Source organism: Petromyzon marinus, chromosome 11, assembly GCF_048934315.1.
Source record: "Petromyzon marinus isolate PM22_M1 ecotype Great Lakes invasive population chromosome 11, UKy_Petmar_22M1.pri1.0, whole genome shotgun sequence".
Taxonomy (NCBI): Eukaryota; Metazoa; Chordata; class Hyperoartia; order Petromyzontiformes; family Petromyzontidae; genus Petromyzon; species Petromyzon marinus.
In genome coordinates, this window is record NC_133677.1 from 8,103,375 (window position 1) to 8,121,546 (window position 18,172).

General features: G+C 46.4%; 1 protein-coding gene across 1 annotated transcript in view; it reads right to left on the reverse strand.

The window, feature by feature from the left end:
* Positions 1 to 18,172, reverse strand: part of LOC116941262 (exocyst complex component 6B-like) — a 148,900-nt gene that overhangs the window by 60,236 nt on the left and 70,492 nt on the right. The window contains exons 17-18 of the mRNA XM_032952125.2: positions 5,653 to 5,787; positions 4,255 to 4,434 (exon numbers count right to left, since the gene is read on the reverse strand). Of these exons, the coding sequence (XP_032808016.1) occupies positions 4,255 to 4,434; positions 5,653 to 5,787 (315 nt within the window). The remainder of the gene's footprint in view (positions 1 to 4,254; positions 4,435 to 5,652; positions 5,788 to 18,172) is intronic.

Below are 18,172 nucleotides of genomic sequence, written 5' to 3' on the forward strand. Positions count from 1 at the left end.
CCAAATACTCACGAAAGCTCTAATTATCCGACGGGCTTTGCGGAGCTTAGCAGAACATGTGCCTTGGAGGCAGTGTCACCCTTTTCCTACAGCTGCAATGGCTCTGGGTAAGTCAACAGAGCTTAGTGAGTATATGTTACATGTGGGTTGAATATGAACCCTGTTGTCAAATTTGATAGCTGTTAAATAAATTGACAATTAAAAAAAAGGCCATTCCAACGATACAAAACATTGATAAATATGTGTGTGCTATTTATATGATTGCTATTAAATGTTGGGCACAGACGTGGATGAAGAAAAAAGCAAGTTGTAATTTACATATTTGACAGCAAAATTGGGATAAAGTAATTAATTTTATATAAAATATTAAATAAATGCAGCCCTTTTCCACTGCCCTGCTGAATGAAGGCCTCATTCATGTCATGTATGGAAGTTGCTTGACCATACTTTACCACACTGGTCAGTGAGGGTTGGTGAAAAAGACTGATTCAGATATCACTTGCCACTCATGTTATGCATGGCTGGGAATCGAAATCAGGATTCCGGCTTCAAGACAATTCTCAAACCACTGGGCCACCATACCACCCCTATCTCATTACTTTGATTTTAAACGGGTATTTCTTTTTCTGGGGGGGGAGGGGATTTTAGGCACAAAATTGCAAAACCCTATACTACACATTTGAGAGTCTCAACATAAACAACATGAGCGGTAAGGTCAAACAAGCACATACACGCGCCCACATTCAATGCGATTAATTGACTATTTTCAATCCGAGATGCCGCCAGCCTAACAGGCGCTCTGTCAAACATCAAATCAACACCATACGCGACCGCTAAACTGGCAGCTGCGCAAACACGCACCAACGACCGACGGACCAACGGAAGCACGTTGCGGGTAAAACGATGCACAGTAGGACACAACTAAAGGTTGGGAAGAGGAGGAGGACGAAGACGAGGAGGAGGAAGGAGACGAGGACGACGAAGCGAGGAGGGAGAAGGAAAAAAAAACGAGAGGTCAAACGACCTCAGCAACTAACACCGGGCCTCAGGACCAGGCTTCCGTCTCTGGCAGGTTGGCAGCTCCTGACCACAGGTCGGCTCCCCCGGCCTGTCAATCAGCAGGCTCTGCGGGTCACGGGTCGTGCAGGATAACCAGGGCTAATTTTACTTCCCACACTGGGGAAGGCGGCCGCTGAGTGACAGCCTTTCAGAGGTAATTACGGCACGGGGCCTCTAAGCATTACCTTGCTTGCACGCGCTGCAGGGTCGCCAACGGGCAACTCATGCCGTCGCGGGTGCCTTCACTGTGCCAACACGTTCGCAACGGGGCATACCTGGAGCAGAGAACCCTTAGAACCTCTTTCTGATTGAGGGCCAAATAACCAGCGTAAACTTCTAACCGAATGTCTTTCAGCTTCCCGGGGATACTGGAGTACAGGCACGTGCTTAGGAGCTATGGCCCTAGCGCGAGAGGTATACTGGATGTGCAACGCCATGTGCTGAAATAACCATCCAGGTCACGGATCAGCACATACCCGGCTGAAGTCAAGTCCGGGATAAATAGGTTCTTCAAATACCTTTGGTGGACGCTCATTCACAGACACCTTGGCGTTATCCAATAAGAGGAGAAAAACATCGGGGATGAACGAAAGGCCTCTCCAAACTGCCACCACTAGCTAAGGTCCTGTACAGATGTAATGCACGAGCCCGATAAGATTATTATCTCCCAATTTGTGAGCGAGTCATTTGTGTTCTATGTCTTTGCTGCATGTCCATCACCAGTCTCGTTATTAAACACACACACACACAGGTGGCTGTGTTATCAATATAGTGCATTAAGCATATTGTTATGGTATCACAACAGCTTCAAGTGCCTTTCAGTGCTGCACATTTATACAACGAAGACACCTGGTCCTGAAAGGGCCGAGTTCAACCGATTCGATCTGTGAAATGCAAATGTGTCCGCTGAGCTATGCATTAGGGGATGCTTTTCGAGTGCACAAAAGGTGAAAAAAACAACACAACCTTCTTCTAACTTGCCTCGCCGACATCCATGTGCGTACTATCAGAGAAAAGCAAACTAACGCAGCGAGGCATTTTGAGATTTGAAGATAGATTCAAAGCATTCAAAAATAAATTCCCATAACGGTGCGTCCATACAGATTTCGCAAAAGGATGAATTACATTCAAATATATCCATAGTCACACGTATACCTTTAAAGAAGTATGTATGTATGTTGAACTTCATTCGCATGCTAATTGGAGGTGCTAATAAGATGAACCTCATGAACATTATGATCGCACAATAACGCCATGAATATTTGAATTCATCACCAGGCATTATTGAATAACTTCGGCAAATAAATGCCTCTCCCCAAGCTGTCACCATCTTCAATCACGGTCTTGTGAAGTAAAAATCCATCGCCCGCGTACGGAACAGCTGATTTCAACGCTCCATCTATGCGGTGGACGACCGTGTTGGGTGTGTTCCGTCCTTTGGCTGCCACTCCATCAGTAAACTCGACCCCCGGCCACCATCCCTTAAAGCGACGTGTCCTGCCTAAGTCCACTGATGTACTGATGTAAATTTGTACTTATGTACTTAATTTTTATTTCTATAATTACATTTACTTGGTTACCCTTTCTCTGAGCTTACTTAGCTTAACTCTTCTTCGCTCCCTGTGGCGCATAAGGCCACAACAAGCCCACGCCATGCCGGATGGTCTTTAGCAGCTTTCTCTATATTATTCACTCTTGTTTTTTGTATTGTTTGTTATTGTAACGTGCTGACCCCGTGCCCCTACTGTACGTCTCTGAAAAATAACTTCATAGCTCATTGGATTCCTCCTCAAAATAAATATTATTTTTTACTCTTCCCACAAATCTGGATTTCTTTTTAATCCACATTTATCATGAATTTCGTTTCACAAAAAATCCAAGGGTGCAGGGGAGCCCTTAGCAGTTGACATTCCATATTCCTGTGGCAGGGACCAGAATCTCCATGGGATGATCACTGATGGCGGTGAACATGCGGTACGAGTCTTGGTCGATTTTATCACCCTTGAAAAAAAAAGTTGTTTCGCTCAATAGACCCTAACCTCTCTCAACAAAACCGAAGTCTTCATACGGTGGAATATGCCACACACAGGAATCTCATTAATATTCTTGATGGATTGCACGCACCTCTGGGTTTACACGGAATAACCAGGCACCAATATTAAAGAGCGCATGGGCAGAAAACCAGCAGGTAATGTCTGGTGGTAGTGGCGATGTCTTGTGCCACCCCCCTATATGTTGCTACGCCCGTAGGGCCCTCCCTCGCGTAAACAATGCAATTGAGCGTTGAGACAGCTTTAATGACCCGTAGAGATATCAACATTAGGCAGGTTACGATTCACCATTGCCCTCTCATTACCCAGCTATTTCACGAATCAATACATTTTGTCTTGATTTTATCATCTCATTTGAATACTTGAAAATGTTCCATATCACTCAAGTAATAATCGCTGCCATTAGCGTAATACAAAATTTACTACAAAAGATTTAGACACTGGCCTCAGCAGACCGAGTTCTCTGAGGGGAGGAACAATCTCGAAAAACTACCCGCTTCTAAATCATTTGTTGTAATTTTTGTATAACTTAAGTACAGATACATGTTAATTTTGATTCCTATGTTGTTGTCTTCTGACTTTATGTGAACGAAAAGACACAAATTCGCCCGTTTTCTCATTGAAAATAGGTAAATTTCAAAAGATCACTGTCCTGGTCACAAAAGCAAAGTTTGTGGAGAATAATAGCCATTTTCTATGCTTTTTAGGCATAAGCAATTACGAAATAACACTTACTACCCAGGAACAGAAATTGTGTTCCAAAGTGTAATCAAAGGCTTAAGAATCAATATTGATCATTTATACGGCGAATCGTTGCAACGACAGAAAATAAATAAAAATGAAATGACAGGCTATTACTCGGGAATTTTAGTAGTAGCAAGAAGCGGCGTCTAGCTTTCGTTCCAGATCACCTGAATAAGCCGTCGAGTTGCGGAGCTCATCAAGATGCTGTTAGGGTGGCGAGTCATCGCAACGACCAATCACTGACGAGCGGAGTCCCACGCAACCGGAAAAAGCAAAGCAGACGGAACTGCACGCATACATACGTGCGACCGAACGAACGTGCCAGGCATTTTCCCGTGAGACGAAACTAATAGAGGAACAAACAGGTTGGGATCGAGGAGGAGGGGGGGGGGCTACTCACAGGCAGGTGCGTGAAGACGGCAAAGGTGCTCCTCAGGAAGTTGATGAGGTCCATGAGGTAGTCGCTGGCGTGCCCGTTGGGCTCAGGCAGCATCCAGTCGTAGTCGGCGAGCTGCAGGAACTCGTCGATTTTCTGGTGCAGCTTCGTGTAGATCTCCTCCTCCGCCGTGTGCCGTGCGTCCTGCGCAACACGACATGCCACGGGCCTCCCCGAGTCACCAACAAGCAGACGGGGGGGGGCGGGGGGGGGAACAGACCGCAGCGACTACCCCCGGTGGTGCATCTCATCCGCATCGGAAAAAACAAATCCGGTCAAATCTCTCAAAGCCTGAATTAGGTGTAAGTCACAGAAGATGCACACACACACAAAAGGAACACTAAATTTTGATTTAAAGCTTTCGTGACTGCAGTAATTCATATTCTTAGTTTTTTCGGTAAAGTCACGTTGAAGAGAAACAACAAAATAATAAAATATATATAAAACAATAAAAAAATTCTCACGACGTTTCGACCATAACTCAGATGACCGTTTCAGTTATGGTCGAAACGTCGTGAGAATTTTTTTATTGTTTTATATATATTTTATTATTTTGTTGTTTCTCTTCAACGTGACTTTACCGAAAAAAATAAGAAAAGGAACACTGTTAGCCGCACTAATTAAGCTTCGCGCAGTCGGAGACGGTGTGTGATTACAGGCGAGCAATTGTGTGATAGTCGGTGAACCTGAGCTCTTGGACTCCGCAGTCATCGATCTCAGTCTTGTTTTGTATTTTTTATATTTCTCGTTAATTTAACCAAGAAATATGTTCTTCAATGCCCGTCAATATCTCTTCTGGCCTTCCACATCCAGTAAACCGCAGCCGTCCACCTCTGCTTCATGGTGATGGTGACTCGGATTACACTGGGCAGCAGATGTTTTTTTAAGTGTTATCAAAGTGAAAATATTTTACAATTAATATGCAGTGAAGTGTTCAATTATTCATTCTCAAATGTCGTAGGCATTATTTGCAAGTAAAATAATTACATCGAGTTTGCTGAAAATCTGTTTTGTCACAATGCATTGCTTAACTCCCTATAGATTCAAACCCAGGTTGGGGAAAGATTCATCATCACTTCGGGGTGTATTAAAAAAATAGTACCGCTTTGTATGACGTCAACTACCCCCGCTTATTCAACTCGCGTATTTTATCCGAAAAAACATTCGCACGTTCACGCGCAGGCAATGTTTGTACGGAGGCGTTTGCCCTCGTGACACCGGATTTGGGAAGGAATTTGACCGAATCGAACAGGAGGCTCCATTCATTGGACCGGCTTGCCACAGCCCGGCCAGGAACGGTGGCAACATTTCACCAACGTGACGGCGCTTCTCTTCTCGCCGTGACCCCCCCCCACCCCCCACCTTGAAGGTGGAGGTGCCGTAGAGCTTGGTGGTGTGCACGGTCTCTGGGGAGACGTTGGTGATGTTGGTGATGAAATCCTCCAGGTATTTGCAGGACTGCTCCAGGTGGGTCGTGTTGATGATGATCTGCACGAGCTGCGGGGAGGGACGGCAGACGCGGAGACAATCGGCGACGTTGTGCTCACGCGCGCGCGGGGAAGGCATCGGACCGTGCGTCCGCACACTTTTTCTAAACCCCCCCCCCTCCCCACCACCCCCCACCCGTCTCTCTCCCCCGCGCTCTGAGGCCACATGTCGGCAGCGAGATAAAGCTACGTCTCAAGATGAACATTTTTGATACGGCGATTCGTTTGCATAACAATATCCTTCCCAGGAAATGTCCATTGGCTCAGTCAAAACATTAGATTTATTTAACTTAAAATAACCAATCAATGGGTCTGCCACTTTAGCCAGACGGCATTCGCCCCGGACACAGAAGTAAGAACAGTTTATTAGTGTTATCAAAAGGCACGTTTGCATAACAGCAAAAAATATACGGGACTTAGTTTTCTTCTTCTGAAAAATTAGTTTCAACATTGCGACCGACTGGCTGTATTAAAGGAAGACTTTTTCAAGTGAAATTCCACACACACACATGCACGCACGCACGCACACACGCACGCACACATACATACGAAACTGTTTCAACAATGTCCAACCATTTTATACGTGCGCTGCTTATTTAAGTGCTTGGCACTCAGCGCATCTGTTTTAAACATCGGCGTGGAATATTATTACTCTGCTCTTGGGACGGCTCTGAATTGCATTCCTTGCTGCAGATACCCCAAAGGTGAACCCGAGAGTAATACCTGCTGATGTACCAGCAGGAAACCCATGAGCACTCAGCAGCCTGGCGGACAAAGCACGAGCAATGAAACCACGAAGCCGATGAAAGCTCAAGACGTCGACCTGTCAAGCCCTTTAATCAGCGCTGTTATTTTGCTGGATTGGTACAATTCCAATCGGGTGGCATACTTTAGCGTGGAACAAAAAAATTACGAAAGCACTGCTGATTGGGCCGCAGAATAATACATCAATCAACCTTAATCAGGTTTACAAAAAAAACAGTGACTCGCACGGTTGCATAATGGTTTGAACAGCCGTTAAAAGTGACAGCCCAAGTGTTTCAAAACGCGATACATTTCTTTGAATCCCCAACGTCAACAGATAAACACAGCCATCAGGCATGCTATTTCGAACTTGATTTGTTTGCACCTGTGGGTAGAATATTACTATCGGGATGATGTACTTCAGTACTTTGGAATCCTATACACACACGCCGTGCTCTGTGGTTGACCGCTAATCACCTTATTCTGCAGCCACTCGGGAGTGGAAGCAGTGATTTCTGACACACGCGTAATGGTGCAGTGACTAGTGCACTGCACTATGAACCCAGTGACCAGAGTTTGATTCCTGTTCATGCCCAACATCAATGGCGAATATCTAAAATGGTTCCGAGGCTCCCTTAGGTCGACTCAGCCTTGTAAAATTGTAGCTGATGTGGTGTGCAGACACCAGACAAAAGTCAGCTGTGTGCGGGACTGGGGCATACCACCCTACCCATGTGCCATTACGTTCCAAATCGATGCTCACTGTGTGGGCGATTGTCGTGCACAGCAGGCTGTTGTGGGCTGCTGTGGGGCTGTGTACTGGACAAGAGTGGGCAGTGTGGAAAAAGGCATGGTTACATTGTACTTCTATGCTCCCACATCTATACTTCCTGCCTCCAACCTGCAATGACCAGCCCGGTGAAGCAAAGTGAAATAAGCTCTACAGTCCCGCATGGCATAGGGAGGCCCTCATCCAGCAGTGGATTGACAAAAGGGCTGTACATTCACACGGTACACAAAGTTATTGTCTTACCCAGGCAACAGCGGCAATGACTTGCTGTTAGAACATGTAGGATATGTCTATCTCATGCAGCAGCGGATTGACAAAAGGGCTGTACATGTACTTGTCCCAAACAGACACCTGTGAATGAGTGGATGGGACCCGTCAAAGGTAACTGCAGCACTGGGGGATGTCCGTCAGTGGCTTGTAGCAGCCGATTAATTTAAATGAGGATTTTTCTGATCGCCCACTTGACCATAAAACAAAATGAGCACAAGGAGAGAGAGACACACAGAGAGAGAGAGAGACACAACCAGACAGGGCTCCTTTGACCGCACCCAACGTCACAGCAGCAAAAGCAGTTCCCAACTCAAACCTAAACACCGTAATATTTACAAAACAAACTTTGTGTGACTAACCTACATTTATCTTGAATCCCCAGCCGACTGTCGATCCATGGGATGTCGCCAAGTCTCCTCTACCGCCCCCCGTCGTTTGGAACTCCCTACCCGACAGCCATCCGCTCGTCTGGAAATGCCTTCCCCAGTCATCAGTGCTGTCGACTCCTTGCCCGCACTCAAGTCCAGGGCTCAAGACCTTCCCTATATTTTTCCCTGCCATCCAACTGATTGTCTCGATAAAATAAATAAGTCCATTGTTTCGAGGCAGGGTCTCGATATGCGGATGCATTTAGATTCGATACAAATTAAAATTGTATTGTATAGAACTCAATAAACTATTAAACTATTTTACCAGGTAATGCCCACTGAGCTATATAGCTCTTTATCAGAAGCAACCTGGCCACAAATAATAGCTCAACAAAGTGGCTTATGGCATGGACATGTATAACAGCCATATACTCCGAAACGCGTGATGTTGTTTCTAAATGTGGAAAGAAAACCAGAGGACCCCGAGAAAAATCCATGGGACCACAGGGAGAGAGACACGCAAACTCCAAATATACAGCAGCAGGCGTCGGAGTTGGGATCGAACCTACGACCTCCTGCATACCAGGCGAGGTAGTTAACATCTCCTAGCCACCGTGATGATGATGAGATGATAGAGACACGCAAACTCCAAATATACAGCAGCAGGCGTCGGGGTTGGGATCGAACCCACGACCTCCTGCATACCAGGCGAGGTAGTTAACATCTCCTAGCCACCGTGATGATGATGAGATGATAGAGACACGCAAACTCCAAATATACAGCAGCAGGCGTCGGGGTTGGGATCGAACCCACGATCTCCTGTATACCAGGTTAGGTCGTTGTCATCTCGCCACCGTGGTGCCCCACTGACCTCGAGTAGCCGAGAGTTCGGTTCTCAGCCAAAGCTGACATCATCACCAGCGACGGGTTACCCTCCCCCAGCCTTCACCCACCCATACTGGCCAGCATGGTGAAGTAGTCATACAACCCCAGCGATCGACACAAAGTGGGCGGGGGGGGGGTTACAAACATAGAGGAGATTTGGCTAGAAGTTCTAAATTGATTGAGGTCTCGTGCTCCTAAACCGCAACAGATATTGGATCCCCATCATCAGTGAAGCAAAGTAATTCACTGGCCGTGGATTGTGACGAGACGGGTTGATGAAATACCAAAAATATCCAAAGCTCGATAACGATTACTAGCGCAACGTACAAGCTGTTTGCCATCTATACAAAGTCACTGCCGGTGTAACCTGTCCGGCAGGTCACAGCTTGGGCGTCAGCCAAGTAGATCGCAGAGCAGCAACAATAAGTAATATTTAAAAAAAAAACGCTTTAATGAAATGTATCGTATTAGTAATGGAAAAACTCCATGACTCCGGAAAGTGGCCCCGAAGCTTGCCATAACATAAGGGACCGTGGTGATTTACAGCCAACGTCAGTTGAGCGTGAACAATTAGACCCAAGCCGAAACATAACATTTCAAAAAAATTGTTTAAACATCTTTTTTTTATTTTTTATGATAGAATATAGTATTGTCATCAGTATGACATAAGTATACCAAGTTTGCAGTCGATACCACATTTGGAAGTGGGTTAAAATTGAGTTACAAGATTTGAGGATACAACAACAGACAGAGTGAGTTAATAGAAAGCGTGTAAAAAAAATACGCACAGTTATATCTACTTCTGAGGTGGAGCGGTGGCGCAGCGGTTAGCCCACCGCCATATGAAACCCAGCCACCTTCAATTCCTGGCCACTCCTAACATTGTTGGTGAGTGTCAACCAAACCGCAATGACCAGCTTGGTGAAGTATAATCAAACGATTCCCACGGCCGACACGACACCGGGAGTGGACTGACCAAGGACTACAAATAGATGACGTCACCGTGCTGCTCTATTTAAGACCGGGAGCAAGTGAAGGGCCTCACCATTCTGGCAAATTGCCCGATGATGCTGGATGTAATTACCAGCGAAACGTCGTACTCAAAATTTGATGTTGATTCACTCTTCAACACACCGGTGGGCTAAAGTAGTGAACTATTTGTCTTTTGTAAACGTCACACATTTTTTACTGTTTGGCCATGTCGGGTGGTGGAGGGTTACGACACATTTATAAATAACGCGATCTAACCCAAAAACCTTTATTATGAACTAGCTGTAGTACCCGGCTTTGCCCGGGACTTGGATCAACCACGCCCGGCCGCCTTTGTCTCCCCAGTGGCGATGTTCACACACCACAGCAGTTACTCGTTTGAGGCTGAGTCGACCTAGGGGAGGCCCAGGACCGGTTGAAATAATCGTCACCGGTGGTGGTGGTGGTGGGTTCGTAGCGCAGCGCGCGAATCGCTACGCAGTCACTGCCCCCCCCCCCCACACACACACAGGATAAAGATCCCCCGTGTAGCCTGTGAGACTGTAGGGGGCAAGTGCTGTTAGCGAGAACCTATGAAGGCCGGCATGGCACACGAGGGGGTGGGTGGCCAGTACCATGCCTGGCCGCCTTTGTCCCCCCTGTGGCGATGTTCACACATCACAGCAGTTACTAGTTTGAGGCTGAGTCGACCTAGGGGAGGCCCAGGAGTGGTTGAAATAATCGTCACCGGTGGTGGTCGAGAGCGGGAATCGAACTCGGGTCGCCGGGTTCGTAGCGCGGCGCGCTAACCACTACACTACATGAGCGGGTCACGTGACAGATTTGACGTCACAGCTCACTTGCCGTGCAAAAAGAAATATGCATTATTGAGCTCCCCCCCCCCCCCAAAAAAAAGTGTATTTGAATAATTATTGCATGGTGTACAGTCTGGAAAGTACCCACATGGCAAATTTTAAGTTTGTTGCATGTCGGGAACTACATTAAACATTTTGTACAGACACACATATTCACAACTTTGCCTATTATATATATGGAGATAATATTGGTCGCGAAAGCCTACGTGTTAAACTAGCATAGTTACTTTACTATACACGCAGCCAGGTGTGAACCTTCCATCCCAGTGGCAGGCTTAATTGGCAACCACTCGGCGTGCACCGGCAAAAAACGTCAGCTCAAGTTTGCCGGCCTCGCGATGCTCAATAAGCGAGCGAGTGCTGCGATCAGCAAAAACGCCTTACCACCGTGACAATGGAAGAAAAAATGGTAACGCCGTTCGGAGCATGCCCCGGCACGTTACGCTCGCACGTCGCGTTCAAATTCCAGCACCTGCACACGCCGTGCCCCAAAAACTACCACGCGTGCCGAGCCCAGCTCACGCCTTCGCGCGCCGCTGCACTGATCGTGGGCGCTTGATCCGGGGCAAACAATTGGCGACGTACGACGCGTGGCCCCAGGTTCACCTTCCAAGCGAGCGCACGCTGAACTCTGACCGAATTCTATGCAGACTGCGGAAAGGTCACATTCAGGTTTGAACAGGCAGCAACCGGCGGGTCCTTCAGCGTAATTAATAAGGGAATGGCACGGGACGAAGGGACATCAATTAGCAGGTACACTGCTTTTCGTAACGCGAAGCTACACGTTTTGAATGTGTCAAAATATTAACAGAAATGTGCCTCAGATGCCCAGGCGATGTTTCAGTGACATTCCATGTTCAGGAATTGCCACCTGGAACTAACAGAGACCAGAATCAGAATCTTTATTCATACTGGAGGAATCCGATGAGCTATAAAGCTCTTTTCACAGATGTCTAGGTGGTAGCTCAGCGACTGCAACAGGTTGTTACACTTGCACACAAACAGAGTAAAATATCTATAAGCCAGACTTAAAGTGAACTGGAATTCACGCGAAGCTAGAAAAAGCTATCGGGGAAAAGAAAAGCATAAAACTTTAAAAACTTCAAACGGAATTCTACTCGCGCGTTAACGACCGCGTGGACAATCTTCATACAAATCATACGCAGGAAATTTGAGATGTGCTTGTCAACGCAAGGAAGTTTAAGACACTATCCACTACGCTATCCCGCCAATCAACGTAGCGTGCAAACATTGGTGCATTTGTTTACTCGCAATTCTAATCATATATACCTACTTGTGTTTTATATGGACAATTGGTGCACCGTGCCCTTGGAACACCTTGGACATCCACGTGTACTGCCAAGTGCTCTCTCTCTCTCTCTCTCGCGCGCACGTTCTTTTCACTTTAAATAAACTAAATAAATCCTTCAACCCAATCAGAAAATCGTGTCAGCCTTCCGCATCCACGGAACCTCACATCTCCATCATGGTGATGCTTAGCAACATGGTTTATATCCACACCTCCAATTAGCACAGTTGGATACGAGCGGGGTGAAATAAGTTCAACATGACATATATGTGTACAGTCATGTTGTATCAATTAACGCCAAAGAGAACAAGGATGGTGTCTGCTGTGACTGTACTCTTATATGTAGCATCTTATATGGGCTCTGATGATATAATCAGTCATGTATACAGCCTAATCTACAAATCGACACACGGCGTTCTGTGAACCAGTATGCGTGGGTTATATTATGGCGAGTGGTAGTGTCGGGGTTAGCCCGCGCGCTACAAACTCGGCGACCCAAGTTCGAATCTCACTCACGGCCAACATCGGTGACGATTATCTGAACCGGTCCTGGGCTTCCTCCCCTAGGTCGACTCAGCCTCAAATGAGTACCTGGTGCGGTGTGTAAACATCGCCGTGCCGGCCTTCATAGGTGCTCAGAGACAGCACTTGCTCCTACGGTCTGTTAAGACTATACAAGGGATCTTTATCTTTGTAGGTTAAGTTGCTGCATGAGCTGTACACACTTCCCTGTACCGCGGTCCACCTGATCCCGTCTCGATGGTGGGGAAATGTCAGACTGACTATGGCGATAATCTCCCTGCTGTAGTCCAATATTCTTACTCATTAAATAAAGGGCTTGCTGTGACCCAGCCTTTTGCCATCAGTGCTACGCCGTCTACGAGCAATGCTACAAAAAGATTGTTCAGTATTGAAAGAAAAGGGGGAAAAGATAAAACAATCAATGTATATTCACTACCGCTAATCGCTCAAAATACAAAGATTGATGATGCAGGATAGTTCACAGTGAGACAGCTGAAAGCGGTGATTTATATATATATAAGTTCCCAAGGAATAAAGCTGATGTTTGTTGTAGCTGTGTTGCTTAAGTAATGCGTTTCAAGACGTGCATAGCATCTGCTGATATAATCGATGCAAAAACATTCGCACGTAGGAAATGCTACGCATTCTAACATCTTACAAAACACAGATGTGTCCTTTGTGGCTTTATTTTTTTCAAATAAGAGGTTAAGGTATGCACCCAACCTGCATGGGAAAATTATTTAACGAAAAAAGAACTATGGGAAGAAAAGAGGAAAAAAAAGGGGACTCAAAACAAATTAGAAAATGTGCAGGGCTAAAGTCAGTTTGTCGGGTCAAGGCTGAGCAAAATGTGAAAGTGTTTGGTTTCACGATGCAGCCCCGGGCTGTAACAGGGAAAGCCACTCAGCTGTCACGGCAGCGTTTGGTGAAATATCCCATACGACCATGTGCAGGTGTGCACATACCATTATATGCGTGCACAATGCACATACATCATCATCATCATCAGCAGCCGTGATCTATCCACTGCTGGATGAAGAGGCCTTCCTCCACCCCAGCCCCCCCCCCACCCCAACCGCCAAGCCGTCGCGAATTCTGACGCGGTCTCGCAATGCAGCAATCCGTCCAGCTCCCGCACGTGAGCCCGTCTCATCATCTCTCCATCTGCGTGGTGGCCATCCTCTCGGGCGTGTTCCCTCGTCTGGCTGCTACTCTGTCGTTGACTGGCGACCGTCCCTTCAAGCAACGCGTCACACCCAAGCCCAGTCAACATGATGTCTTTAACTTGGGTGTGTGTGTTCCATACGATATGTGGGTAGCGCAAGTGTAGACGTTGGCACGCTGCGCTACGAACCCGGCAACCCGAGTTCGATTCCCACTTATGGCCAATACCAGTGACGATTATCTGAACCGGTCCTGGGCTTCTTCCCTTAGGTCGACTCAGCCTCAAATGAGTACCCGGTGCAGTGTGTAAACGTCGCCACTGGGGACACAAAGGCAGTCGGGCGTGGTGCTGGCCACCCACCCCCTCGTGTGCCGCGCCGGCCTTCATAGGTGCACGCGAAAAGCACTTGCCCCAACAGTCTATTAAGACTATAGGGGGGGTCTTTGTTTTTTGTCCATACAATATCCACGCTTCTGCAAGCACTTTTAACATTATCAATGTCCATGTGTTTTGGGATACAGACAACCTATACACTAAAGAAACCACAAAAATTACTGCACGCCGCTTCTTCCCAAATTACCTTTCATAGAAACGATAGAAAACCTAAGTGGATATTCATTCAGTGGAATGTGATGAACATGTCAAACGGTAGAAGTCCCTCCTCCAAAACGACAACGGCCAAACCGTGAGAGTTACTTTATCATACGCACTTTCTAAAATCAAGTCCAATTTCAAAACCAACGCAAAAAAAGAACCGTCGTTCTCGCACTAGCAATGGGGCGGTACTCATCTCCCACGGGCAGCCCTGTGGAAATTCCACATTCCCACCCCGGGACCAGTGTTCTCATGGAAGAGCACAAGCACAGCCCCTTGTCAATCCACTGCTGGGTGGGTTCTGAGATCTGATGAGATCGGGTGCATTCCGGGTGATTTGGTGATAAGTTAAAGCAAAATAAAGATCTCACACGTACAAAGCTCACATACAAAGGCACAGTATATGTGCAGTCATTTACTTCTGTTAATGTGAAAAATAGAGCAAACAATGCGGAGAGAGAGAGAGTACGCTGAACCGCTAACCTTGAGTTAAGTGCAATTTCGCCATTGGTGAAGAATACAGATATAGCGTGACAATGAAAATGTTCCTCATAATGCCTTGCGCCAAAAGGAAATGCATGCATGAGTCTGTGTGTGTGTGTATGTGTGTGTGCGTGGCTGAGAATATAAGGTCACAGTGTGAGGCATTGGAAAAGTGACTGGGTCTATTGGAGTGGCCACACACAAGGAGACGCTGCAACGGGAGCTCGCGCTTTGTCCCGAACCGGGTCACGTAACCTCGCACGAAAGCGCGCCGTCACGTTATCGTTACGTGTGCCAAGCTTAAATCATCGTCAGCAACGATCAATCCACTGCTGGATGAAGAGCCTGCCCAATCCATCTGCATCTTTCGCCGCCATGGGATGCAACGATCCATATCGCTCCTACACACGAGCTCATCTCATCATTACGTCCCACGATCGATGTGCTCTCTCAGGCGAATTTCCTCCTTTGGCTGCTGCTCTGTCATTAAGTTTTGACTGTCAACCGCAATCCCATCCCGAAAAGTGCCCTGCCCAAGCCCACTTCGCTGTTCTTCGCAGTCAAATCGATTTCTTCAACTTGTGAATGTTCTCTAACCCATGTGTTGCACTTTCTGTCTCACAGCACAATTACAAGCACGCACCTCTCCAAGGCTTCTCTGAGCACTCACGTCAGCTTTTGTTGAATTTTCTTCATCAATGTCCATGTGTTTTGTTTTGTATCTGTATGTCATAGCCGCTAAATGCACACTGCTTAAATACGTGGCATGATATTGTGATTTAATGCAGTGGAAACCGGTTCAGGAGTGATCTTCAACAGCACTTAAGAGAGCCATTCGAGAGATCATCAGAACTGATATGGTGGAAAACACCTGGGACTCCCTCTCTCTCAAAGCTTGATGAAACCATGTGTTGCAAACACCCTGGTTGGCACGTGGATGCTCGGAGAAGGAGGAGACTCATACGATGAGATATCCACACACTCAAAGTGCTTGCCACAAATGAACCACAACACCTCGCTGATCTCGTCAAGGAGCATAAACCATCACGCAAACTCCGGTCATCCTCGCAGCAGCCGCTTGTGGCTTAGCCATCGAACAAAGACGGTCACCGCATCGCGCGCTTTCAGATGCTCTTCTGCGGCCGTCTGAAATGCTCTTACTTCCGATATTAGGAAGCTACTGGAGCTGTGCACTTTTACATCTAGATTGAAAATTGTTTTTATTAACTGCTTTCTGTGTTTAGTTTGTTGTTATTCTCCCGCACCTTCAATTAGCACGGTTGGCTATGTACAGTGCGAATTAAGTTCAACATACGTACATACAAAGTGTGTCTAATTATAATTCTTAAATGTGGTTCTAGTGGTGCGGCAGTGGGTGCTGCGGTTAGCGAACTGCGCTATTAATCCCTAATGGAAGCCTACGTGTTAAACTGCGCTATTAATGCGGGAGATTTAAGTTTGTTCCTCGGCCCCGGCCAATGTCAGTGGCGAGTGATATCTGAACCGGTCCTGGCCTCCAGCCACCTTCTTCACCAACCCGCATTGTATGGTCAAACAATTGCTGACGACCGATATGGCGCAGGGAAAGCCTTCATTCAGCAGTCGATTGGCAGATGTCTGTAAATTAATCCGCATGTAAAAAGGCAACAAAGTTTGGACACTGGTTAAATTAAGTGTGAGCTTTGCACATTTAAAAACAATCTCATAGCCTTTTGAAAGACAAGTTAAAATAAATAGTTTTTATCTCATTACCATTTTTGCTTTGATATCGTTTCTATTTAAACCAAATGTTAACAACCAATCAATAGCTATTATAGACGGGGCAAAAAATGAATATGTACAAACATTATAAAATAAATGTATTTTAATGTTTTAAAACTACAGTTAAAAAGGGGATGGTTTTACTTTGCTCGAGAGGCCACACGGAACGAATTGGCACGCTCAGATGACCCGAGGATTGGTTCTGGTCAGCTGCTCACAATCCTTGCTCGTTTCCCTTCCCGGCGTGTTCCCAGGTAAATCCACAGCTGGCCGGCAGGGACCGGCTTAGGATAATCCCCGACAAGCCCTAAATTGTGGCGTCCCAGGACCCCGCAAGAGTCAGAGGGGTCCCATTGCGCATTACAGTGAACCCAGTCCAAACAGATTAGGTGCCTCGAAACACATCTTAGCCTCTGCCTAAACCCACATCCTTAGCAGCGGGGCCAATGCCAGCGCAAGGCAAACACAGTGTGTGCACTAATACGCCTTAATACACGACAATTCAAACCTTTGTGTGTGTGTGTGTGCGCGGGGAGCGCTATTTCAGCGGTTAGCGCGCTGCACTACGAACCCAGCCACCAGAGTTGGATTCCCGCTTATGGCCTCTAATAAGTACCTGGTCCAGTGTATAAACATTGCCACTGGGGAGACAAAGGTGGTCAGGTGTGGTGATGGCAATCCACCCCCTCGGGTGCCATGCTGGCCTCCATAGCTGCTCGCCGACAGCACTTACTCCAACAGCCTGTTAAAGGCTATATGGGGGATCTTTGTTTTTATGTGTACCGTCACATACTTTTACCTTATCTAGGTTGAGCAAGTGCAATCATATATCGCCTAATAAAATTATGTCATGGCTATCCGAAAATTTTCAACTATTAATCATGAGATAAATGGTATACTTTAAATGCAGTAGGGAAATCGTGTTAGCAGGATTAAATTATTTTTTTTAAATGGCTGGCAGATGTTGAAGCAACAAAGTCTTATAAGTTTCATGACAGAAGTGTATTAAATCGTGACAACTAGCCATGAATGTCACCTTAACTTTTATTATGACAGCTAATTAAAACCATGTAATAACCTTCTCTGTATTGCCTTGCTCGTAGATACGGTATGTTTTTAAAGTAGATGTAAAACGTCCAGACGCCACGTGGTGGTGTGTGCCGTTATTTGTAAGTCCGCCAATAACAATTATTTTCATGTCTATTGATTGCTAAGCACACACAAACAGACAAGCTGGATGTGTACAGCCCTTTTGTCAATCCACGGATGGGAAAGACCTTTACCATGCCATTGCAGCCAACGGTGCCCCGCAGCAGTCTATAATACCTGTTATTAAACATCCGGGTGGTCACTCACCTGAGGACTATCTGGGCTCAACACTGCTGAACTTGAGAGCATTACTGGTGATTTGTTCATTGGCTGATAAATGTAAATGAGCAACGTAATGCAAATTTTAATTGGAGTCTAATTTCGACGTTCTTAGTTGAAAACAGCTGTGAGGCTCCGTTCATCATATGTGGTGTGGCACCACCTCTAAACATTATCGTTAGAACATGAAGTTTGGAAAAAAAACACAATCAATTTACTGATGGATGAAAGCTTCCCCAAGCGGTCTCCATCTCTGAAGGTCCTGTGATATAACCATCCACCTAGCACCTGC